General features: G+C 43.1%; 1 protein-coding gene across 6 annotated transcripts in view; it reads left to right on the top strand.

Annotated features, from left to right (window-relative positions):
• LOC124216189 (zinc finger protein 541) overlaps positions 1–27,204 on the top strand; it is a 183,196-nt gene that overhangs the window by 19,546 nt on the left and 136,446 nt on the right. For all 6 annotated transcript variants that reach the window (XM_046620415.2, XM_046620410.2, XM_046620411.2 and 3 more), the window contains exons 2-3: positions 12,571–12,638; positions 20,136–20,233. In XM_046620415.2, coding sequence (XP_046476371.1) covers positions 20,222–20,233 — 12 coding nt within the window. In that variant the 5' untranslated portion in view covers positions 12,571–12,638; positions 20,136–20,221. The remainder of the gene's footprint in view (positions 1–12,570; positions 12,639–20,135; positions 20,234–27,204) is intronic.

The following is a 27,204-nucleotide window of genomic DNA, read 5'->3' as shown; positions in this document are numbered from 1 at the left end:
ACCAATGCAAAAGATGATTAAAAAAAAAAACTAACTCCGTAACACCGGTCAACGCGAGTTTTTAGTCTTGGTTCTAGATGTCTAGTTTTAATTTCTTCTGCGTAAATAGTAAATGGAAATATAGTTTTATTTGATAAAGTTTGTTTTTGTAGAAATCAGAACGATATTTCGGATTTTGAGACAAATTGCCTATTTTTTCAAACATTTATTGTAGGTAACAATTGAACAAACTTCAGTTTTGCATTTCAATCACTATCATTCAAAAACAATAATTAATAATAAACTTTCAATTTAAAAGAATTGGTAAACAAAGTTTAGAAACGAATATTTTTCTTACTCCTTCTATTTTCGTACGGACTTTCTCGTATCAAACTCCAAACGTAATTTCCCATCATGCACTCGTTATACCGCCCCTGATAACGTTAACGATAAAGTCCATCGCATCTTGTTGAAAACGTTTTCCTTTGTCTTCCGAACAGGCACCCATCCATATCAGCGATGAACAGAAAATTTGAAGAATTATTTATTAACGTTAAAACGACAAAAACAAACTTTATAAGTAACGAATAAAGGTTTTGGTTATTATTCGATGTATAGAATCGAAATTTATTTATCTCCGTAGAAACTCAAAAACAACTAAATTTCTCTTTGCTGGCCTGGGTAATAAAAATCAAAGGTTCGATTATCCGAAACGTCCGACGCATCGCGCTCGATGAGATGATGAAACATGTCTATAATCAAGCTGCTGTCGGCAGGTACAACGTATATAATGTTTATAAATAGGTACATTACTACATATATTTGCGTAGTAGGTATCGGGAGTATCGTATTATACGTTTTAGAGAGGGAGAGAGAGCGAGAGAGAGGGATGACGTAGTACTTGCAGGGGCGATGGGGCGGATGGAGTACTCGAGCTTTGACTCCAATAAAAATCCATTTCTCTTTCCAGCAAAGCTGTAATCACTTACCCGGATTTAATGCCAGATTAATGAGGCAATTCACGTCAAAGGGAAAGGGAGACGAGGCGTGATGAGAGGGCGGAGAGAGGGGCGGGGGGGTTTATAGGAAAGAACGACTGCGCAGAGGCTGGATATCTCACAATTAGTCTACGGGAGATTGCTAATTTTTATCACTACTACAACATTCGAGATCCCCAAAGTTGAAAACTTTTCTCATTCGTTAATTACGTACCTACGCGATATCGTCGTCGTCGTTTCTACATGTCAATAATAATAATAATAATAATAATAATAATAATACCTAAACTCTCTCCTCCCTTCGGCGGATTCTCTTATCTCGTATTGTGGGTATAATTATATTGTAACGAACCGGGCGTTACAGAGTAAATAGAACAAGTTCGTAAGCTCACGAAGCGAACAAACAGGGAGCAAAAATTGAAGGATGAGAAAAAATCGCTTTAATGTAAGCGCCTGTTTTACACAGTTCAATGTCCGAAACAAGACTGTTTTTATTTACAATAATGTTGGTTTTCGCAGCAAGCTTATTCATTTTATGACATAATATGAAGGCTTTTACGCGTCTTTCTTTTTATCTACGGTGAATACTAGATCAAAAAAGGTGACAAAACGGCCGATTCAACCCTTTGTAACGATACATCCTGTTACACAAACGGGGCTAAGTCGTTGGATGAAAATTTCGATTCGCGGATTGGCTCCTCGTGGTTGCAGGATTGAGGCCGCCGTTACCCTCGTGGAATAATCGCCAGCAGACCCTCGTACTTAGACCGAGACGTGATGCACGCGTTATACGTATCAGGCCGATAGAGAGGAGAGGAGAGGAGAGTAGAGTAGAGGGGTGGAGGGGTGGAGGGATGGAGGGATGGAGGGCGATCCAACCGGGTTGCCATTCGGAGAGAGCGAGCTACCGGTCATATTTAATGGATAGTTAAGTAGGGGGCAGTCCACAACGTGATCCGAATCCCAGCGTCCCTTCCTCCCCCGCCCCCAGCCCACCCCCCACACATATACTCCCCCTTGATGCTGCACGTATCTCGTTCGCGCCCGCCACCCCCGACACCCTGCCCCCACCCCTTTATACCGCGTCCGTATCACGTACCGCGCGTATCACGTATCTCTACATATCACACATGCATACATGCATGTCATACATGTATTTACGTGCGTACGTATATTGCACGTACATACGTATCTGTTCTCAAAATCACGTAACGGCGGATATACCGAACAACCGAAGCCTGCAGATATTTTACGGTATTTGTTTGTGTATAGTATACTGCATACGGTAGATGTATGCGATACGACGCGTTGTGTATCCGCATCGCGTTCCGTTTTACCGGATGAACCCCAAAAGCCGGGGAATGCGAAAGAAATGAAAGAGGGAAATTGACATCGCGCGAATGAAAAATGAATATTCAAAATATTGTTTGTCGTGTTGATGGTTTTTTTTTTTTTTTTTTTTTGGTTTTTTTTTCTTCTCTTTTTATCAAATCATCGCAGCTGATGTACGGGTGGGTGTTGATTTGGTGAAACTGGTTATTTTGCTACTTTAGGATTACCTGAAATTTAGTAAACCCTTGATAAAGCATCGACAAACAACTCGGATTTTGTAAATTCAACTTCTTCGATTATTCTCCGTAGGTAGAAAAACAGTAATTTTTGTTTCAACGTTTCGACACGTTCACGTTCACGTTCGCGCTACCGACTTCAGCCTCGTAATAATTTTCAGTGAAAATCTGGCTACTCGAAAGGTCACAAAAGTGTTGAAAAAAATATATCCACGGTATGTATTTTTATACCTGCAGGGTATCCTGCACCCTGATACCAATCTTTCTCTCTCTTTCTCTCTCGCATATATATATATATATATATGTAATCCATTTGCGTTAACTCAAGGATCGATTCGGCAGAGCGTGGATAACGGGGCTATAAAAGTTGATCCTTTTATCATTAATGTCCTTCCTCCTGCGGAGGGGAGGCGAGGGGCCGGAACACGAAAATAGTATTCCAACTTGCCGGTTGAGCCCGGTGTCCTGCTCACCCTCCCCTCATTCTATACACGCCTAATACCTTATACGCATGATTTATCTGTTTATCATCCGTGTGTTTGGGTATGAAACGGACAGCAAATGCCTGTACATACCTACCGTAGATAGATATGTAGATTATTATATGCGTGCATGTCACATGCATGCATATTCTACGAAGCTCGTTTGTTTGCTGTATATTCATGCATGTAATGTGTAATACACGGGTAGTGCATATTGATTGTCAATTAATTTTTCCAATACGTAGCGTATAGCAGTATGAAAGCTCTTGTGATGCTGCGTTGCGATTAAAAAAAAAAAATAACAGTCTGTAGTAACACTGGTCAACAAGTGTTTTGTTACCCTTGATATTTGTTAGTTTTTTGAAATTTGCTCTGGTTATTTATTTTAGCGACATTTTCATACATTACTCAAAAAATTAATATCTACATGTATGAAAAATTCTATTTTTGTTTTAATATCGAAAGTTTGTCAAAAAGATAGTACACAGCTTGACAAAAAAAAAGGAGTAGTTTATTTACTTATTTTTGTTTGCTATTATGGTTGCCCTTATATTTCTCCTGAATTTTGACGCCTCGGGAAGGAAGAATTTACGAATAAAATCATGATTATATTAGAAACCATCCCCCTCCTTTAAATACACCAATAACGTGAAAACTAGGACCACTCTGATATAATCGTGAACTTATTCGTAAATCCTTCCTTCTCGAGGCATCAACATTCAAGGAAAAAATTAGGGAAGCAAAAAAAAAAGAGTAAGAAATTTTTGCTTTTGTTGACCTGTGTAATTTAATGTACTACGGTGCAACACGATTCAATCAGTTTTCAGGTAATTGTCTACTTTTATAACGCATTTAGTACCAAATCATCTCGTGGTGGTAACTGCCCTGACCTAACCGTGTACGTGTGAAGGGGAAATAATTAAAAAAATAAAGAAAGGAATAAAAAAGAGAAAAAAATTGGAAAAGGAATAAAGAAACTCCTATATATGTATAGACGTATAATAGGCATAGGTAAAAGTTGATCCGGTCTTACGGCTAGGTGCGGGGGGAGGGTTAGAGTAGAATGGGGGATATAAAAGTTGATCCCTTTATCACTAATGTTCCCTCTCGTACGCCGCAAAGGGAATAAGGCGATACGGAAATACCGGCACATGTCGCGGTATTATTGCACGGCCTTATTACACGTATATGTATAATACCGTAGGTGTGGTATCGGTACGTATGTGCCTACATGCACGTGGCGGCGGCTTGCGGAATACCTCGCCTCACGTATCTGCGGTGTAACACGTAGAGCCCCAGGTTTAAACGGGGATTCTTTTTCAACACCCGCGTAGCGCGATAAAATTTTAGCGAAAGCTATATCGTACGTACATGGTTGTATGTATTGCGTTATACGTGGTTGTACATTATACGCCCCAAACCTCGTACATACATATGCATACAAATATATATGTACATACACGCACACACACACACACACATATATATATATATATACATATTATACATATATATGCGTGTAATAACGTACCTTTTACGAATCTTATCTCTTATCGCGTCATTTTCCTCTTTATTATTATATAGATGTATATATAATGTATATACGTATATATGTATTACGTATATGCCGCAGGGATTCCCGTCTTTCCGCAGGCTTATCGTTCGCATATTATTATAATATATATTTATTTGCGGAATTTAGATCAGACGCTTTGTAACATTATTTTTCGCCATGATTCTATACAGATGAAAGTCTTCTCTCGTTAAAATATATTTTCCACCTCCCATAGCGTAGAGAAACTTCGATAGACTTTTTTACCGAAGGTTTATGTTAGTCGAGGTTATTTCATTTCCCTCTCATTGAGCACGTATAATAATTAATATATATACATGTATATACATATATATATATATGTATATGTATACGTGCTATGTAGATTTGATCGACATTTTTATAACGAGGGTACGCTCTACTCCTGTAATAAAACTCAATAATTAGTTGGAGAGAAAGAGAAAAAAGGAAAATATCGAGCAGAGCTAATCGGCTAAACCGCCCCCGTTTGCACACCCGAGTATTAATTCGTTGAATATAATTTTCATCCAACGTTCGTTCGTCAGGCTCCGCGGGCAGCAGCAATTCGGATTTTCAATTACCGTAATTGCGACGTCGACGGTAACAACCCTGCTATAACAATTAATCCCGTCAATCAGCAGCTGACGCGTCGGTCTTTTAAGGTCTGTACGGTAGCTACAACAATTACACCCCTATGCGGCGTATTATAATAAATACATTGTTTATCATGCGGTGTACGCTTAATATCGGAAGGTGTAACAGCGGGACGACAAAAAATCGTAATGTCAATGATAATAGTAATAAACAGACTGGTAAATAAATGAAGTAAACCTAAGATAGAGAGAGAAACGAATGTGTGTGTGTGTGTGTGTGTATGTACATTAGACTGTATGAAAAAATGTATTTTTTTTTCCTTTTTTCAAAGTTCAACACGAAAATATTGTTCCTAACGGTGAAAACAACATGCCATCCAAGTTTTAGCTCTTAATATTATTAAATTTTGCGGTGCATCGTCGCGATTTTCTATTTATCACGTAAATAACGTGGGGAATTTTTTTTACTTAACTTTTGAATTTTATAACGCGTCAACGCGTCAGTGTACTGATAGGACCAGAACGTATTTTTGTAGGGAGTTGAAAGCTCTACAAAAAAGGTCTCATATCATTTTATGATAAATCCAAAAGTTATTTAAGGTCAAAAAGTATTTAAGATCCTTGAATAACTTTTGAAAGAGTGGATTTATCATAAAATTATAAGAGACCTTAACTAATGCCTTGACGAGATATAAAGTTTGAAAGTTAAAAAAAAAAAAAATATCCCATGTTATCTAACTGGGAAATACAAAATCACGATGACGCACCTCTAAATATTAACATTAAGAGCTGAAACTTGAACAACAGCGTCTCTTCTCCGTCATTTGGAACTATATTTTCGTCTTGAATTTTGAAAAAAAAAACAGCGAATTTTTTTGATAGAGTGCAACGTACACAGGCATAGACCTACACGTGTAGGTATCACAGTCGCCGGGGGGGGGGGAAGAAGAATGGCGCATGCATCACCTGCCATGCATCCCTTCGACTTTTGCGAAAAAGGGGATGAACGTTGAGAAGGAGGGGGGAGGGGGTCGGCTTTGTCCGCGGAACGAGGGTAACAGGTGCAGCAGCTAGAAAGTCTGTAACATCCGTACAGCCGTATGGATATGTGTGCGAGCTGCGAGCGAGGGCGCCGATGCGGATAGACGAAGGATGAAGAAGGGTGGCGAAGGAGGGGGAGGGGGGCGCTTTCGCGTTCTCTATAGAAATACGTACATTACAATCCCCGGCGCCGCCATGCTCGGAACCGGATGTACGGACGGACGACATCTCGACACTCCAAAACCACCCCGACGCGTTTCGGCCGAGTTGGAAATTACGTCGTAACGTCCATTCGCGTGAAGAACCATTTTCCCGTTTTCATCCCTTCGCTTCTTGCGTCGAAAGTTATTTTTGGGATGAAAAAACGCGCGGACGGTCGCTAGGCTGTAACAGGGTTGTAAAAAGTAACCAAAACAAAAGAAAAAAAAAAAGAAAAAAAATGTAATATCAACGAGTTTAATCGTTGGATACAAAATCTAAAATATGCCCGAGAGGAATGGGGGAAGGATTTTTTTATGCGGTGCGAATCGCGATGGCTTAGGGAGATTTTTCATTGGCTTTAGGCGAGGTATGCTCGAAAACAGTGAAGAAGAATAATGCGGACTGAGAAATGCTGTTTCTTTGGATTACGTAATGCTGTGGAAAATGATACCTATAAGTATACAAGTATACCGTATTCTTCTGCACTCGAAAAACGCCGCGAGGGACTTTCTTATCGGGGAAAAACGCTTTATTCAGTTCTGGTTCATATATTTTTCCATTTCTGCAACATTTTACGACGACGTAGTGTTACGACTTTTTTCAAGGAGAGAGAGAGAGAAACAGAGGGTGGGAGAGAGGGAGAGAGAGTAAGTACCTCGGAGCACCAGGATCAAGTATTGTTTATTCGAGGGGAATACAAAACTGCATATCTGAAATTTCGTTCCTTCTGATATGTCATTTACTTTGCTAGGCTCGTTGTTGGCGTGCCGAAAATTCGAAAACCTCCGAGCTTAGTAGGTGTAACTTGGCTATACATATATGTAGGTCCGACGGCTCGGTATGTTACATCGTCTATGATCAACCCGAACCGTGTTCAAGTTTCCCGCATATTTGGTTTCTCTTTTTTACTCTTTTTATTTTTATCCGTCTCCTTCCACCTTTGTGACACACACGTTGTTTGGACAAGAGTGCGGACCAGACAGGTCTGCGGAACGACCGTCTGTTCTCTGATCCGTTTCATCATGCTATCCCTTTCGCCCTTTGAACATCCGAGACCACGCTGCTTGTCGCGCGATGATTGGAGTCGCGTTGATGAGGGAAAAGGAACCGTGCAGGGGTAGTGATTGATATTCGATGAAAATGATGTGGATGAAGAAGCGCGGTCAGGGATCAAAACGAGTTGATTGTCAAAACGAAGCTTACTTATAACACGATTACAGAGAATCGACGAGACAACTGTTGTTTTTTCCATGATGTCTCGTTAGGTCAACGTTACCAACTTCACCCTTCTTTACTCAGCCGTGATATATGCAAATTGGAATATGTAATCGAAAGAAGTAAAAGAGGAACCACGTGGTGTTTGTCAAGATGGCGAATGGAGCCTTGTGCCAATTTCTATCCTCGTAAGATTTCCCAGAACAACCGACCGACCAACCATGCAGTCACACGAATCTATTATTCGCGTGTCGGGACGCGTAGAGAACGGAGAGGCGAGGACGGAGGGAATGGTAAGAGAAGGAGGACGCCGGAACGCCTTCGGTGAAGACCAGTAATCGTGAATATTTTCTCACATCTGTCCCGTCGGTCAAAGATATGGCTGAGGTCCAATTGCTCGCTCGCTTGCCTCCGAGAGACGGCAAAGAGTCGAGGTAACCTCCACCCTACCGCCTACCAGCTTTCCAAGACCCAGCCCATGCGCTTTTCCGATATTTTCTTGGACGGATCTTCCGACACTTCCTCGATTCACACGCGTCGCCGTAATTTCGCGTGCCGGTTCATCGCGCTTTTGCATGGGACAAATATTGTATCCATCTACCATAAACCATTTCATCATTCACTCACCGTTTCCTTGCACCTTGCAAAAGAGTGCGGAGTAGATCTAGACCTCATGTTTTTTTGTAGAAAATTCTTGGATGTATGTAGGTCATCTTAGAAAAAAAAAACCACATCAAAAAGATCTTTTGTCAACGTTTCGAACCGTGGTAAGGGTCTTTCTCGGGACATTTGTTTATTATTATAGTATCTACGTTAAAACAAACAATCGTTTTGGTTACTCACTAATCTCACTGGGATAATGATAACAGAAAAAGAACAAAGCCACTTACCTAGTACAATCTTCAGCCATGTGATTGGTGAAGACTGCAACCTTCGGAAAATTCTTCATACATACCTACTCGTGTTAAACGTGACGATTTTTTCGAGCCTTGCGTCTCGTTACAGCGTGAAGCGCACTTTCGCAACGGAAATTAACACATCAGGGATGAAGACACGAAAACAAGTTAGTTCTATCAGGCTCATCTCCGCGGTAAGTGAGGCGCGTTTATACCGACTTCCGATCGGCGAGACACGTCGCGCTTAAGCGGAGATACATGAATTAACCGATGACGGTCATCTTGTTTTACGGTTCGTCTTGATGCCGTTCCTCCTCCTTCTTCTTCTTCTTCTTCTTCTTCTTATTCTTCTTATTCTTATTCTCCTTTGTTTTCGCTTACTTTTCTTCTTTTTTCGGTCGATTCACGGGACCATCGGCGACAGACGGGTTCCTCCTCGCTCTCGGGTTTGGGGGTGGTTTTCGTTTGGGTATAACTCTTCCTCGCGACCCTTCAACGTTGTAGGTGTTTATCATGGCCCGTCCTCCCTCGGCCTCTGCGATGAACGCCAGAAACTTGGACCCGGGCCAACCCTCCACCCTCCCGCCCCTCGCCAACCCTTCGGCTATAGGACCACGCCGCCACGCTTTCACAACCTCTTTGTCTCGCCTTCTCCCCTCCCGCTACGTCCTCGATAAATTATTGTTTATCCTCTCTTCCTTTCTATTTCTCTTATGTACCATACCTCTCTCTACGGAAACGTGTTATTATTTGTTATTAATAATAATGTCGCTCCCTCTACCCTCCCCACCCCCTTGACGATAGATTGCCACGATCCTCTCACCCGCTTTATACTGAAACACACCTTTACGCGCCACTCGGTCGACTGGACATTTGTAATTTTTTCTCTCCTTCTCTCCGTGTCTTAGCTTTTAAGTCAGTTTTAAGGTCTTTATATTTATCTCTGTACAACCAATTTGTGTAATGTGCACTCACGGGTTGAACCCCAGAGCCAAATAAATATCCTCATCATCATTATCATCATCTTTCTCTCTAACTCTATCTATTTCTATCTATCTTCTCTTCACACTAGCTTTAATTAGTTTTAAGATACTACTGTTTGTCTTCTCTGCTCTCTTTATACTCTTGGTTCTTTACCCTAGTATGATAATAACGAACGTTCTATAAAATTCTATTCTATTCTCTCACTCTTTCTTTTACCTTCTGAGGACACCTTTAATTTTTTTTTTTTTTTTTTAATTTCGAGACGAAATCCTTTCTTCCAAACTTTTATATGCGAAACGTTGGCGACAGGTATGTGTTTAGCACTTTCTCGACGTTAAAATGAAGTTGTTGTACGGGGGTGAAGGTCTGAAAAAAATTCATCGCGTATACCGCCTCCTAGAGAGATAAAAACGCAACTCAAGTCTGTCTACGTGTGTAGACGCTTCTTGGAATTTCTTCTCTTCTTTATATACTTACGAAACACTTTATCGAATATCGCGTGACGATCAAGATCAAATCTCCGTAGGCCAGGCACAACAATTTTGCGGAACGTATGAGGGATGTCGAAAAAAGTTGATGACACCTACGTCGTCGTCTTGGTTGTTGTAGTTTTTTTTTTTTTTTTTTTTTTTACCTTTAGCCGTCTTTATCTTTTCCCCATTATTTATTTGTAACGTATTTCGGGGAGTTTGAAGAAGATCGCTTTGTTCGACAGAGCGGAAAAAGTATCGTGGATAAAAGTATTAGACCCGACTCTGTTTATACCTAATACGTGACGGGGTTTTGTTACGCGTCGATTTCGTTTCTCCCTGTCTCGGTGTTTTTACGCGCGGGTGCAGGCTGCGAAATAATTAGCAGCGCGGATGAGGGTAAATGCCTGTTTTCTACCGCCTCCACCCACAACTCCTCGCATCCAACTTCGCGGCGGTTACGTACGGAACTCGTCAATTCTCTTCTTCGGGGCGTAGCTACGCGCAGCTATGCGTAAGGGAGGAGGATTGACTGCCACCCCCGTTATACTGTACATATACCGCGGAACAAAGCACAGCTGACGGGTGCTGCGGCTCGTTAACACGGAAGACGATTGCGTGTTGTGTAAAGGAGATTCGTTAGCGCCTGAAATTAAACCCTCGAATCATTACCGTCACCATCACCTTCCACCGATCTTCTCAACTCCTGGGGGACCCCTTCGCTCCTAAAACAAGAAGCAGCCGTCCATGTTCTTCGCCTCTCCCTCGCGGGAAATTAACTTTCTTCTCCTATGGCTTACCGTGTATAATATATCAGGATTATATTCTTTTCCGTCTATTGTGTACACTGGGGTGGTGCCTTATGTACGGCGTTGACAAATTTTCTCCGTCCCACCACCCCCGAATCAACGTGAAATAATTTAAAAACAACTGCCTATTTTTTTCCAATTTTTATCTCAATGTTGTAAGATAGTCCGCATTGTGATCCAAGTCTTTTGTATGGAAATAACATGGGAAAAACATTTTTTCTCGGTATATATTTTATTGTAAGAGTAATAATGTTAAAAAAATTCTGTAACTGCGTGGTTTTAGCGGGCATTAGTGCTACTATCTGAGAAAAAATTTACATCATCATACCAGCCAATCTAGGCAAATTGCGCTTACTCCAAATAAAAAAACATAAAGAAAGAAAGATTTCGAGGATTTTCTTTTTTTTTTTTACTTTACCCATCGTCATCACGTCACTTTACGCACGCTTTAACCGTCGGTGTGAAAAACCTCTTCATCACACTCCACATTATAGCTGAGGTAACTGTGAGGGGCGGGAGGGGACAGGTCTATAGACTCGAGGCGTGACTTATTGTCCGATTGCCAAATGCCTGTCTTGCAACTAGGTGTGTAGATTTTATTTTCCTTTGCTTTCTATTTTCAATCTCATCTCGTCTCTTGGTGTTTTTTGTTTTTTTTTATTTCTCTCTCTCTCTCTCTCTCTCTCTCTCTCTCTGTCTCTCTCCCCCTCTCTCACTCTCCGCTACCCTACTTTTTGGCATCCCGCTCGGATCGTGTATGGCCCCGAGACTATATAATATATAATCTTGACACGTGCTTCGGTTACGCTCCATTTAATACCGCTGAGCGTAAAAACGATTTCTTCTTTAATTAAACATCGTCACGAATAACTTGACCCCGTATCTGCAGACTTCGGTTATACGCAAATGCATACAATACATAGGCTATATATATTACACGTACCTGTATCTGTATTGAAATACGAACGGCAGTGGTGAAATTAATTATCGGAAGCTGTAATTTGTCATTATTATTATTACACACTCGCGTACGAAACAGCTGCCGATGTGTATCATTCAGGTATAACAATTCTACCTGCCGCAAAACTGTATAAAAGTCATTTTTGATTAACCAGTTGTATCTTCTTTGTTCCATAATTTTTCTCTTTCTCTGCCTCTTTCTCGTGCAACAAACTTCGGATTATCAGCTACAATGCATTCTATACTACACCGCGGGTAAGACACCAATTCCCTGCATGAGCGGACGTATCGGAATACTTTCGATTTTCAGAAAAAGTAAAGCAGGAGGGAGAGAAGGGGAGTGAGATAGAGTGAGAGAAAGTGGCGAGGAGTGAGAATGGGGCGAAGAAGGGGGGTTAAAAGGAACGCACCCGTAGGGACCAAAGGGACCGAACTTCGTCTCTCACGGGTCGGCGGATTGATCCGTATCGATTCGATGGGCACCACTCGAAACTCGGGGGCTTGCGTCGCCTAGCTTATACGAGTCCCGTCGGGATTCCAGCTCTCCCAGTCATTAGCCACCGTGCCGATACGAAAGCTCCCCCTCTCCCCCCATATCTCGGACCACCGACGTTCACCGTTCGCTTGAGCTATTGGCCATTTTCCTCCATTCGCGACGACGCGCTTCAACGGAAACTCGATAAAGATTTATTGAATGTGTCATCCTCTTCTTTATTGAAATCTCCTCTCTATCTATCTATCTATCTATTTCTCTCGCTTTACGGAATTCTAATTTTTGTTCTTTACGCGTTTGTGTTTCAGGACTTGATCCGGAAGTGCGGTCGGTATATTCAAATGCTGCACTGAGCTGGAGAGGCGTTGTCTTTACGGTGAGCATCTCGTTTTTAGGGTTCCGTAGCTTAAAATGAAAAAAAAACGCAACCCTTACAGGATCACTTCCATGTCCATTTGTCCACAAGACCTTTTTTCCGTGGAACGAGTAGCGGTATTGAGTTGAAATTAATATCGAATACTAAGGTCTACGATACCTTGGAAGTGACAAAAATGCAAGCTTCTAATTGTAAGTCAGCGCAATCAATAGAGATACGGCCATTTATGTCGCATGTGTTTATACTCGCAAACTCACTTGTCAAAACCCATAGGATACTTCCCATTGACCTAGAATCATGAAACTCGCAGAGAAGCAAGTTCTCGCAGCGCAAGTAAAGAACAAGGTCCATAAATAGTTAATTTTGAGTTGTATAGCATAAAAAAAAAAAAAAAAAATACTCGCACTTGTCCGGTTTTATTTCATAGCTTGAAATTTCGACCATTAACGATGCGGAATTCGCCACAAAAAGTACACATCCGTATACCTCGGACAAGTATACGGCTTACATGTGTACAAGGAGGAATTTAATTTTACGACTCGACACTCGCTGTCCTATATCACGACGCTCTCTTCTCAAGATTCCTGCTGCAAGCCACCTTGATAATGTAATCTTGTACCGTATGGCTAACTGTTAAACCCGCCGTGCCCAAGAGTCACGTACCAGAGCTGAAGTCGTTAATCGTTTTTATCAGAAAATTATGCTCGCCCCGTGTCCTTGGAAAATCGCATTTTCAACTTCCGCTTCTTCTTCCTCCCACACCTCTGTCCCCGATTCCTCGCCTTGGCGATATTTTAACGTTGTCCTTTATTCGTAATCACGCGGGGGGCGGCCGTGGCCATTGCAAACTCCAACCCTAAATCGCGTTTCCCTCATTTTCTCGAGGGGCGCGTGAATCCAGCTAACGTCCCCCTCTTCCCGCCCCTTCCACCTTCTCTCCCTCTCTTTATCCTCGAACCCGCAGTCTTCCTCGCTAGTAGCCAGCGGAGTATGAAAAAAGAGAGAAAGAGAGACAGAGAAGAAAGGCGAAAAAAAAATTATCCAAAAGTTCTCCGAGTGTTTGGATGAAGAATAGAATTTCCGTTCCTTCCCTCCGCCACCCTCAGTTCTTCATTCCTGCCCCTTCTCGCGCGAATGCCTTAACGCGTTTAGGCGGCCTATGAATAAATTTTCCAAGGTGAGCAGGAGAAAAAGAAAAAAAAAAAGAAGCAAAGGTGAAAAAAGAATGAAAGAAAAACGAAAGGTGGGGAAAAAAAATTCGAAGGAAATAATAACGCGGGAAAGGTGATGGTAATAGATATTTATTATATTATAACGGCTATCATACCTATATCTGTACAATTGACAAATGAACGCAATGCATGAATTGGAATGTAAAATGATGGCAAAAAAAAAGAAGAGAAACGGAATCCCAAATATTCGTATCCGAATGAAACTGCGAGAAAGAGAATGGGAAAGGGTGGAAACGAAGCGTTGTATTTTGAACGACCCTTCCATCCGATTCACCCTGTAGCCGAGTTTTCGAAAGGGTCTGATCCACGCGGTGTATATAGTTGCCACCACATAGCTGCGTAATTTTGCAATTTGCCGGACTCGACAAAGAGCTTTACATGCTACAGCTAACTTCCCGGCATTGGATACGTAGGCATTCGCGAATGTGTGCGGGGGGGAAGATAAAGAGGGTAGGAGAAATAGAAAGACAGGAGAGTGGCGTTTGTCGAATCGCACAATTGTGGAATTGTAGAATTGTGGAATTGTGGAATTGTGGAATTGTGGAATTGTGGAATTGTGGAATTGTCCGGGGTTTTGTGTGTGCGCGCGGCATCGTCTCTTTCAATATTATATGTATGTATAGCCTGGCTTACGTTTGGTCGAGGGAAATATCATTGGTCTTCCCTCGCCTCCTCTCTCTTCCCACCATTCGCACAAATCTCCGTCCCGCTTCAACCCATCCCCAGCTTCGCGGGAAACTAATATCGGAAATTGGTAATTAGACTAATAAGTTGAAACGCCGACTTCGCCACAATATCAAATTTTGTTCAATCCCAGACTGCTATTGTTACACACGTATAATACATCGCAGCTTTTGGTTTTTAACTTTTTTTCTCCACACATCTCTACGTATGTGACCATATAACATACCCGTACGTCCGTGATATTCTATAGTATATATATAGGTATATATATAATAATAATAAAAGCATACCTATATATATATATATATATATATATGCTTTTATTATCTCAAGCGAATTTTCCGCCTAACCGTATACATCACCTCGTTTTTCTTTCTTTCTTTCTCTCTTTTTTCTTCGAATTGATTTAGTTCCCTCCCCTCCCGAATATATTCATTCATATATTTATTTATTTCAAACGTGAAGCTAATTTGGCTGTCCGCGAAAAATATATAAACAATTTCACTTCCAAATCAAACCCCATTATTGCGTAGTTTAACTCACAATGGCAAAGTTTTGTCAAATGCAGTTTGAAACGCAAAAAAAAAAAAAACTGTAATAAATCTGTTCTCTGTAATTTTTTCGATTTGTAATTGTAAAGCATCAGCCAGTTTTTGATTTATAAACAGATCCTTTGGAAAGCTGCAAACATTGCAGTAGTGCTGCAATTATCGTTTCCGAGTCAAATATAAACTCGACCTAAAAACGTACACATATCAATTTTGGACGTAATACTTACTCATCAGGTACTCGCTTACTTTATTATAACATTCATTTACGATACTACCAGGAAATTGATAGATAAATCGCTAATCTTCTTCCACGTGACACCACTGATACGAGTTTAGACTTAGCAGGTTTACACTCCGTCCTTTCATTTCTTACGTCCATCGTAAGAAGCGAGTTTGCTGGTAGTTGCGCAAATTGATGATTGGTTCAATCTCTCCCGGTGTCCATTCACTCCTCGTGATGCTGCTGCTGCAAAACTGCCGGACTGGACACAGTGGCGTGTGTAGCCAGTAATTGTAGGGCACCTCCCATTCGATGTTCAATCTCTAGCTTCAGCGATTTCCGTTGTATAGGTACCTGTAGACATCCTGGCATTCCTCCTCGAGACACATAGATAGGTGAATGGACGGATAAACTGATAGCTGTTACGACTAGACGACAAATTGAATTTTAACATTCGCAAATGTTCATTTGCTTCGTTTCACAGTTACCGTTACCAACACTAAAAACAAAAGCGACCCATGTGAGTCAATCCGAGTCTCGAAGAAAAACTTGAGAAACATTGCTTACCCTTGGATTCGCATAGTTATCCGCATAGTTCCGTAAATACTGCGCTGCTTGCCAGTTAAATTATCTGATGTATTACGGCTTTCCTAGGATATTCAACTATGCATGTATATCTGCAGTGCACCCATATTCCACAGCCGAGAGAACCCTGCGGAGGGGGATAACTGGGAGGTAAAGGATCCGCGCAGATGGTATGGTACCGCGTGTTGCACCAACTACCCACCTTCCCCTCTCCCTCTTGAGTAGTTTGCATATTTAATTGCACCCGCGTTAGATTCCCTGTTTTATTGGCCAGCGGAGGCTTGAACAGACTTCCGCGTGTATTCGCAGTTCCTCTTCAACCCTCACTCCCAGTTGGCGGTGTACGGAAACTGCTCTGTAACACATCGGGTCAGCAAGGGTGCAATGAAGCGAGATAAAACGCGAATGGATATCATTTCGAACGTGCGAATGACCGTCTTCGTGGAATCCTTACCTCGGGCCAGAGCTTCTCGTTACTGAAAAACGTTAAATTTACACCCCTGGTCGGCCCGCGGAATCAGGAATGGCGTATCGATTTTGAAGCAAGGGATTGACCCCGGTTGACCCAAGGACCCGTCGCCACCCACATTTCTTAACCCAGCGTTGCAGAGATGACCCTGTTTTCTCTCAACCGATCCTTGGATCTCCTTCATCACCCTAAACTTGTGCGTACTTGCCGGAATCGTGATTGAATGGGTAATCCGGGGCGGCAGTCAGCTCCGGCTTTCGAATTGAGCGTCCGATCCGATCCCTGATTTTCAACCGGAGTTTGAGAGCTTCTCAACATCGCGCCGTAAGCATTGGCCGGAATGTCGAACGATTCTCCCGTAGGTAATTTGGTTGGTCAACGTCGCAGTTTCGCGGCGTCAAACTTCATTCCAAAATCAAACCTGCATATCCTGCAGCCCCGCAGAGGACCTGGTGCCTGTTGTTACACACGGTGTCCAGGTGCGTTGTTATGCTCGAGCGATAACCGGCACCTTGCTAAATCGCTGAACGGAATCGGGGGTTCAGGTTCAGGATCCGGTCGCATTTCGATCACCGAGACGCGGACTCAAAATGAAGAGGTGGTCGTTGCGCAGCTGATAAACGCTGAGAGCATATTCGAACTTCTCGAACCGTCGGCGTCCCGTCGCCACCCTCTTATATAATCAATTCGAAGGGACCAAGGCGTTGCCGGAAGAGGCCCACCGGGGGTTGTCACCGACGGTCCAGGATGATATTTTCCCCATATGACGGATGGACGCGGGACGAAAGGGTGCCTCTGCGGGAAACGAGGAGAGCGAAGCGGGACGACGAGTCGGACGGGCCGAGAGAAACGACGAGGGTGGACAGAGCATTTACATCATTTAATTTATGACTCGCCGCCTTCCTGCCACCCCCGCCGACCTTCTCATCGCGCACGCGTCCGCTATACCTGTATATACGGTACAACTCGGTATAGGTACGAATAAATTTACATACGTTGGCGGGCTAGTTGTACCAACCTACGTACGTATGGGGCGTTCCGCGTAGAATTAGCAGCTCGTATACCTCACCCTCTTCGATTTTCATCATTTTTTAATACGATCTTCTTACCGGTCGAAATTGGTCTCTGGAAATTTTGACAGATTTTCTTTAACCATTGGTGAAATTCATAAAAAATCACAAAACGAATTCGACGTAAACGCCATTTTTAGAAGACTGAAATAATTCAAACTGTTACTATGATTTAAGACGTGATTACCGACCATCACAAGATAACGAATCTCGATATTCACTATTCTTTTCGCATATTTTTAGTTTTCCATGGCGGAATGTGTTTTTTTTCTATATTCCTCGATCTAAATAGATTGCAGAATCACATTATTCTCCAATATATAAACTACAAACTTGCCAAAAAATAGTAAATATTGATATCCCATTATCGCGTGGTGTTTGAAACTCAGATTTCAAATCATAGAATCTGCGTCAATTTTGTCAGTTTTTAAAAAATGGCCTTCTCGGAATTGTTTTTCTCCGATTTATTTCAAATTTTACCGACGACTAAAGAAATGTGAAAAAAATTCCGAGACCCTTTTCGGCTGGTAAGAATATCGTCCTAAAAGATGATGAAAATCGAAAAGGGCAAGGTACACGGGCTGCTAATTTGACGTGGAATGGCCCATATACATCCGCCCATAACTGGCACACGGGCGAACTGCGAGCATTTACGTTTAACGTAGGTACACAAATGCCGAGGCCGCCGAGGGGGAATAGCGAGGGATAGAGATTGCGGTGGTAAGCTATGAAGCTCTGGTCCTAATGTTGGATCTGGACGACAATTAGCCATCGCAATTCTCCTGTCTGCACTATTTTCGACTTATCATTTTTATCACACTAACCCTGAATTCTTTCAACCTGCTTTACGTACGTTTCAAAGATCTCAAAACCTTCCCGAGACTGCGAAGACGTTGCGTTTGTATTTTACGAGTTTGCAGATTCATCCGGTAGTTCGCAGGCTTCGACTCGAGGTATTCGCGTTAACTTAATTAATCGAACCGCGGTGGCGAAGAACTTTCAACGCTCACTGTTTTCGCGCAAGGTGTGCGTGCGAATTTTACACTCTGGTATTCGGGCGGGCTCTATGCCAGGTGCATGCCATACTACATATTATATCAAGCGCTATGATTAGGAGAAACTCAAACTTTGATTGGCTGGGATATAACGTCTCTCTGCGTGTTGCGTGGAGGAGAAGTTCCAGCAATCATAACTTGAATCCGAACTCGTTTAATGTTAACATCGCAGTGTTTGACATTTTAGATACATTCAAGTTGAACGTACGCGCCGATCTCCCGGAACGTCACATTAATCAAATATGTTTGCACTGGTGTCTTTGATCCGATCGTTTACCTACCGTAGGATTTTACTGGCTCGATATTTGATCAGTTTTTAATCAATTGTATACATATACCTGTACCGATTTTTGTTATTATCCAATAATTTTAATACCGAAAATATGCCCGATCTCAGTGTCTGTTATTAGCTCAGTGCTCGTTGAAGAAAATTCTGACCGGGGGAAATTGTAATTGTCTTCACCTTCCCTCGTTCCTCCCCCATTTGCTTTTCTTCCCCTTTTCCGTTTAAACTACCTACCAAATACGCCTCGCCAGAGAGAAAAATGTTACCATTACGTTTTAGCATCGCGGCGTAAGTCCCCGTCATCGTTGTGTGTGTGCGTGTGTTTGTGTGTGTATTCTTTTCATCACGTACATATGTGTATATGGGGCATTCCACGTCAAATTTGCAACCCATGTACATCACCCCCTTCGATTTTGAAAATTGTTCAGTATTTAGATCGAGGCATATAAAAAATAAAAATGCAAAACCAATTCCGACTTCCGAAAACCTTTCCATTATCGTGTCATGATTAAAAACCACTTTTTCAAATCGTAGAATCGGTGTGAATTTATTCAAATTTTTTGAAATAGGGTATTCGTAATTGGATTGTGGATTATTTTTAAATTTCACCGGTGGTTAAAAAAAATCTGACAAAAATTCCGAGACCCTTTTGAGTCGGTTGCAACATCATACTAAAAAAATATCAAAATTTAAGGAGGCGAGGTACATGGGTCGCAAATTTTACGCGGAATGCCCCATATATTCTCTTCTTCAATGAAGAGGTAAATCTTTTAATTTCACGAGGCGACGCGGACGTGAACAGCGACCACGTATATGCATATATATGTACTATATTAACATCTTGAGCCCGTGTTCTTTATCTAAAATATTTGAAAAAATGAGAGTTCAAACCAGTTCCTGCCTAACAGTGCGGAAGAGTAAAAAAGGAACGAATTATATATGTACAATATAATGTAGCTACGTTATGCAACATGTATCTAGATTATGCATATGCGCTAGAGGTCGCGAATTTAAATTTATAATCACGACTGACTGAATTTATTTTTAATTAATCACCCATCACCTCCTCCCGTGCTACTCCCCTTTAAACATTGCTTCAGTCAACAACGTGTTGACTAAATTATATTACAGTATAAAGAAATCCCGCCTCCCCTGCCCCATTTTTTTTTCTCTCAGCATTTATTACAACGAGATGTAATTCTGTGTTTTGAGATTATCGCCTGTCCTCGGTGCACGGATAGATTGAATTTTGAGAAGTGAATTTTTCTTCTCAGAAACAAACCATCGTCGGGATGAAAGGCAATCGGACAATGCTCATCGTTATTATGTATTATCCATGTTTCAGGATGTACGAAGACGAAATAGACAGTAGCGGCAGGCGATGGCTCGGGTAGAAAAACCGCCCCCACCTTCCCCGGCGCTCACCCCTTCATGGCAGCTACCGTAAGTCGTATTTTTATTCATACCTATCCTTGACGGATATTCAAATAGTTGCGTTCAACGTTTAATTCAATGAGACTAAGGAAACATATGTATGCGTACGTATACGTGTGTGTCATGCGTGAAAAACAAGCTTCGTAGTTGTAAAATTTGGAGAAAAGAGAGGAACGTGGCAAAAGGAAGGATAACACGGGAGGTAGAACGTTTACACAAATTATTATACCGAGTAAATTCGCCAACATACACGCGCACACACACACACACACACACACACACGCATGATAGAGGGAGGCGGGCTCATACACACGCAGAGCCACGTGTAGTATAACAGAATTAGTTTCCGTGTGGCGTTGATTCGAAAAGCGATCGGGGAAAGTTGGCGGCGAAGAGGAGTAGAGAATAATTGGGTTATCTCTCTGGCAGCGTGATGCAGGAGCAGGAGGAGGAGGAGGCTCGATGAGCGCGGTGAAATTCGTACAGTATAGCCAGGCATCCCCAAACCGGTGCTAACCGGCCTCGCCGCTGCCTCGCTGAGTAACTCGATAACTCGACCGACGACTCTCTTCTTTTGCTAAGGGATGAAGGGAGGATGAGGATGAGGGGGGAGGGAAACGAAGGTCCGCGGAGTATCCGAAATGGGCGGGACAAAAGGGTCCGAACATCCCGAGTCCTCTCTTCTCTATGCTCAACGACGAACTCGATATGCGTAGCGATCCTCGCGACCTGATAACGATCAGAGTTACTGCCACGGGATAAAAGATGCTCTGTATAACCGCGACCCACGGCTTATACGCGATATCCTTCAAGGCACAACCGCGACCTGCTCGAATGGATATATTTCACTCATTTCCGTGCATTTCTGAACTCACGGAGTACGTATAGTAAATGGGAAAAGAGCCTTTTACGGGGATGAACCATTTCGTAGATCCTCAATTCGCGGGGCTTTAGGATGTTCGCTGGACTTTGCTCAATGTGCGGTCGCGCGGCTGCGTTAGATTAATAGTTATTGGTTTCGTTGTCCGCCGCTCTCCCTGCACGATTTGTATCGAATCTCTCGCTCCCTGCTCGTCGTTATACGTATACGCCACAGATAGCGTGAATCTGGTATCAATTACAAGCTTCGTGTACTACACCCTGTACCTAAAACCCACATCCCCGTTCGTCGCATGCGCGTACGTACGTGCTACGTATCTCGCCGTGCAACCTACGTGTGAATCAAATACGTGTATGTACAGGGAATACACGTGCGTTTGTTTTATTCTACGTGTCGGCTCGTACTGCAGCCAAATAATTCAGGACTTTGGATCGCTTGTATTTTCTCGATGCGCGCGAACGTAATCAGTATTAAGAAACAACCGCGCAATTCATTTAATACCGAAAACATATATCTGGTCCAAGTATGTGCTTTTGGAGTTGAAATTAGTAAATACAACTAGATCTATTAATCTGAATACGTGTTAATGTACGTAACTTTCAATTAAGAATTTCAACTAAGCAACGTGACCTAGTTACAAGTGTCGCACCAGCGCAAAGTGTACTCAAAGAATCGCGTATTTAATACCGGGGCTGAAAGTGCACCTCGGTATACGAAAACTCGACGACGACTCGACTGCGAATAACTTGACGGTCAAATTAAAATGTATGCGTTAGGTTACGGTTAGGACTGAACCCACGAGAGTGGGAGGTACTGCCAGGTACCTCCATGCGTGGCTCGGCGACGACTTGGACGCCATTAAACGGAGAAACTCCTGTAAGGTTCAGAATTCGTCGAACATATAAGGCCAAGGCCTTGTGTCTTTTAGCCCCCTTAAATCTCCAGGCATGTTTCATGTTAGAACAATCGATGTGCAATCTTTATGACACGTGATGAACCCATAGGGTGAAATCTGACCCGGGATTGCCTCCCCTCGTGGTATAGGAAAATTCTATGAGTCAGTTTAACGGTATGCAAAATTTTATCATTATTAATTAGATACAGATAATTTGTACTGGACTATGTAGGACTGAATAGAGGTTAAAGGGGAGAGACGGGAAAAATGGGCTCGCTAAGGGAGGAATAACGTTGGACCAATTTCGACAACGCATTATCTTTCTCTTTAACCTAAAAATACATTTCAAGCGTTGTCGGCATTTTTTGAAATCCCATTTGATTGTATAGGAGGCCCATTTTTCCCGCATCTCCCCTACATGCTTATGTATTAGTACTCCGATGAAAGAAATAGAGCGAAGGCAAGAGAGAAAGAGAGAAAGAGAGAAGTGGAAGTCGAGCTGCGACGCCAAAAGGGCATCAGGGTAAAGTAAAAGCGAGCAGCTCTATACAAACGCATATCAGGTGCTGTGTGTGAGAAAAGGTTGGGGGGAGGAAGGAAAGGGGATGAAAGTGGTGAGGCGGTCCAGTGTGGCTTTCATTAAGAAGCCAAACGTTACTCCGTTTTGCAGCATTCTGGCCTGCACCGCACTTGGCATTCCGCTCGGTGGTGCGGCCTCCGCCAGTTCCTCGACTAAATTTACGAAAGCTGATTCAGATTTTTCTGTTTCCCTCGCACGTTATACAAAACCCTATATGTGCATCATCCCGTGCATACGGAGAGCTGGAACAAAAGCCTTGGAAGGACCAAAGTTTCGGTGCAAAGCAGGTGTAACAGTTATTATTGACACGATTAGATCCAATTATTGACCCCTTTATTTTCCAAAATTATAAACTTACCACACAAATTGTGAATTTCTCGATGGATAAAACCAATTGCCAGAGGATTAGGCACTGGAAATTTATTTTCCGGTAATTTTAGAACTGAGGATCAAACAGATACAACCAAAAAAGGTCAATAATTGGGACAGGGTTAACAAGTGGTAAACACTGGTCGATTATCGTCATCGACCTTAAACAAGCGCTGATGACGCTCGCCGTCAAATGGGAAATCCGGAAATCAGGAAATCGGTAGTCGGTGTTGTTACAGTGGCGGGTGTAATATTTACGCTATGTTTCGATGGTGTATAAGATATAGACACACGCCGGGCTGGCGTTGCCTCATCCCCGTCTCGTGGTGGTCCGGATAGACTTAGGGCTTGGGTAAAGTAAACCGGCTCTTCTACGAGGGATGCATTAGCGAAGCCCTAAATACCGCCTTCGCGGGCTCACACGGAATACTCAAGTGGACGACACGTAGGCCTTGGCCTGCCTGCAGGTCCTCCTTGCGCAATAGTCGAGCGTCTCGCTTGATACTCTGGACCCACGCTGTCCATCCAAATATTATCCTGACTAGCCTGCAAAAGAGCTAATACCGATCGGGGTGGCCAGCGTGTCATTCAAAGTACTCTGCATCGAGATTCATTTTAACTCATGGCAGTGTAATGAAAGCACGATAGGAGATTACGTTTGGGGTTTGATACGAGGAACTCCGTACGAAAATAGAAGTAGGAAAAAATATTCATTTTGTCAACTTTGCTTATCAATTATTCTACATTTTTAGTTTATTATCGATTACTATTTTTGAATAACGGTGCTTCAAATGCAAAACTGAAGTTTGTTTAACTGTTATTCACAATAAATATTTGAGAAAATGGGTAATTTTTCTTTAAATCCGAAATATCGTTCTAGTTTTTTCAAAAACAAACTTTATCTGATGAAACTATTTTTTTATATATCAGTTACGCAGAAGAAATCAAAATTTGGCGTCTAGAACCCAGACTGAAAATCCGCGTTGACCGGTATGATTATAATCAATGAAATCGAAATTGTACGACCGGTTTATCTTTCAGATGTCGGCTTCTTTTTTCTTCCATTAGAGTACGGCGGTTGCACGTCTACGGGGGCTTAGCGAATGACGGAGAGGTTGACGAGCGACGCGAGTCGCGTGTGCGTTGTACAGTTTAATTGGGATTCACGATCAGCTCGAGACGGGCCGAGTGACTACTCGTAGGATCTCGTCGTTTGCTCGCCGCGGGATAAACGAAAGCGAATCAGTGAACCGGCAAGCTAGCGAATGTCTGAATCTAGCCATCCCCGTCCCCGGCATTCTGTGGAAGAACCTCGGTGGGTGCAAGGGGGTGGGAATCTCGCGAGGGAATAAATAACGCGAGGAAGCGAGGGTTGAGTTCGTGCAAGGATTCAGGAATCGCGAGGAGGCAGCGGGAATAAGATTTTCACGGGTTTCACATCGCGCGACTCTCCGTTTCCCCCGTTCCTCTCCACGCCGCTCGCTATCTCTTTCTCCCACTCTCGGCGCGAACGGGGTTCACCTCGGGGGTGGATGTCGAGACGGAGGGGCTGCCCTGGCATAGACGGGCGTAAAAAATGTATTTGCCGTCCTAGTTTGCTCCGGTTGGCATCGCGTATGGCGAAAGCTGTTCGGTAAATCCAGCTTAAAGCAGCTGTGTAAACGTTGACCTATATTACACAGTCAACGCCACGCTGCCTCCGCCTTTGCCTTCGCCTTCGCCTGCATGCTCAACCAAAGTAACTAGTACCTACCTGCTACCGAGTACCACCCTCCAAACCGCCCTCCGCGCCACCGGCGAACCAGCCACCCTTCATCAAAGTTTTTCTCTTTATATGTACCTACAACTACTCTCTCTCTCTCTCTCTTTCTCTCTCTCTCTACCTCTCTGTCTTCACGCTTTTTCGAACATCTTCAAAGACTCTGGCTGTGGGCTATTGCGCCAGTTTATAACCTACACCGTAATCAATTAAAGTTTTAGTAAACAGGAAATGGAATTATATAAACGGAGAAAATCTTGATCATATTTTTATTTCATTCCAGCTCTGGGTATAAAATTCAGCGATTTTTTTTTTTTTTTTTCGTTATTTTGGAAATATATTCAAACGCGATGAAATGATACAAAGAGCCGATTTCTATGGGTTAGGTGAGGGGAAGGAAGAGCCGGCAGGGGGTTGAAGGGTCGAACGATCATTACGGGCGGACTCGGCCCAGGGGATGACGCGGGCTAGGAAAGAGAGCGGAACGCAGGCAGCGGCGTAGAGCCTTGTGGCAAATGTGTGCTATCGGGTCGTTTAGTTACGCATTCAAAGTCCCGGCACAAAGGTTTCTCCCGAGGCTCCCTTCGATGTTAGTTTAAAGGATTCTATCAAAGATTCAGGTCTCGCGGTGTTAACGTCCTTCTTCCCACCCCGCTTCTTCTTCCTCTTCTCCTCCTCATCCTTCCTCTTCTTCTCTCCGGCTCTCATCCCTCGACGAGTTTTCGCCATTTCTATTTCCTTCCGCTCCTGTGCCCATTCCTTTCTCTCCTTTATTCCCGCAGCCTTCCTTCTTTCCATCTGACTTGTTGTTATTTCCACCGCGTTTTGGGCCGCTAGTCGTGACCGCTTGCTTGCCTGCCTACCTCTGCGCTTTTCCCTACCACCGCCACCACCACCACTACCAGCCAGTCCTCCAGCTCTTAGACCGTAAATCCTTTAAGTGTCTTTTTACTTTTGCTGCCCGTGTTCTCTTCCTCGTTCGCTAACTGCAACGGCGAAACTCCCACCGCTTAAAACAGAAATACACCTACAGCTATGGCTTTCACGTCGCCTGGTTGGTATAATGCATCCGTTTTCTCAACCCCATTTACCGTTTCCGCAAAACAGATACGACGAGAGTAGGAAAGTAGAGAGAGGCGGAATGATGCGAAAACGGGGGGAAGAAACGAACGAATAATTGAGGAAGAGAAAATTTACAGGGTAAATTTACACAGCGTATTGACTTCGTATTAACGCGAGGATGAAGATAGTAACGTTACAGTAACGATGTGTGTTTAGGAAAAATCGTCGATTCGCACATTCAGGATTGCTTGAAACTTGATAATCCGTGATAAACAAAACATCAAGTTATTCAGAAATTGCACAATAATGGTTTTTTCCTCCGACGTTTCCTTACGTCAACGCCACTAACTTCAGCCTCGTGTATTCTTAACGGTATATTATATACAAGATTATTCTCCGCGAGGCTGATACTTGTAATGTGCGAGTAATAGTTTCGTAGTAACGATATTGATTTCGATCTTGGTCAAGGTCAGATTTGGGGATTAAAAAAAAAAACTGTTTTCCCCTAGAATTGATTTCCAGGAGCCCCTTTCGACCAATTACCACTCCAAAAACGTTAAAAACACAATTAAAGAATCGTCGTATCCCAAACGACTGACGATGAGAAAATAAGATAAGGCTTGGAATCCTTTGCTCGTTCATTTTGTTCACTATCCGTTTGACTGATTTGTCCCTTCAGCGATGGAACCTCGAAACTCGAGCAATGACGACAGTTTACCGTGAAAGAACTAAACTTATAACCATTCGATCAGGATGATTGATTGCTTAAGTATTACACGGATCAATGGAGGAAGATAAATCGTCAATTCGCAATTCTGTTTCCTTCCGATCTTCTTTCTTCCAAACGCAAAGATGCCCCCCCCCCCCCCCCCCCCCCCTCTGCCGCCGCGTGAGTGAAAAACCTGAATTATTCAAATTTGAGTAAAGAACGTGTAGAAAGTGGAGGGTGGGTGGGTGGGTGAAGAGAGTGTTTTCGCGGGATATAAAGTTGCGCACAGCAAGGCTGGGGTGGCAAGGGGGAGAAAGGGAGCGAGTGTTATGTCAGGAACGGTCTCTTTTGATAAAAGGCTGGTAAACTGTGCGCCCGTCTGTTCTGGATGAGCGTGGCTGGAGGACAGGATATCTGTGTGTTGTACGCATATACGTGCAGACGGTGTCGATTTCGGCCGTCAGGGTGTTGGGACGCGTGGACGGTGGAAAGAGAGAGAGAGAGAGAAAGAGAGATTCGAGGAGGTTCAACTACGCAAGCCGCACAACCACTTCTACCACCACCTGTATTGTCGTGGGTTCAAGCTCGGAACTTTCCCCCCCCCCCCCCCCCCCCGTCCATCCCTCCCCCTTTTTCTCCCACCTTCGCCCCGTCGTCGACACCACAACTCCCAGCAACCAACCTCCTCCTCCTTCTTTTTCTTCTTCTTCTTCTACGCCATGCCCT

This window comes from Neodiprion pinetum, chromosome 4, assembly GCF_021155775.2.
Source record: "Neodiprion pinetum isolate iyNeoPine1 chromosome 4, iyNeoPine1.2, whole genome shotgun sequence".
Classification (NCBI taxonomy): Eukaryota; Metazoa; Arthropoda; class Insecta; order Hymenoptera; family Diprionidae; genus Neodiprion; species Neodiprion pinetum.
The sequence above is the reverse complement of the archived record's forward strand: the minus strand, read 5'-3'. Positions and strand labels throughout refer to the sequence as shown.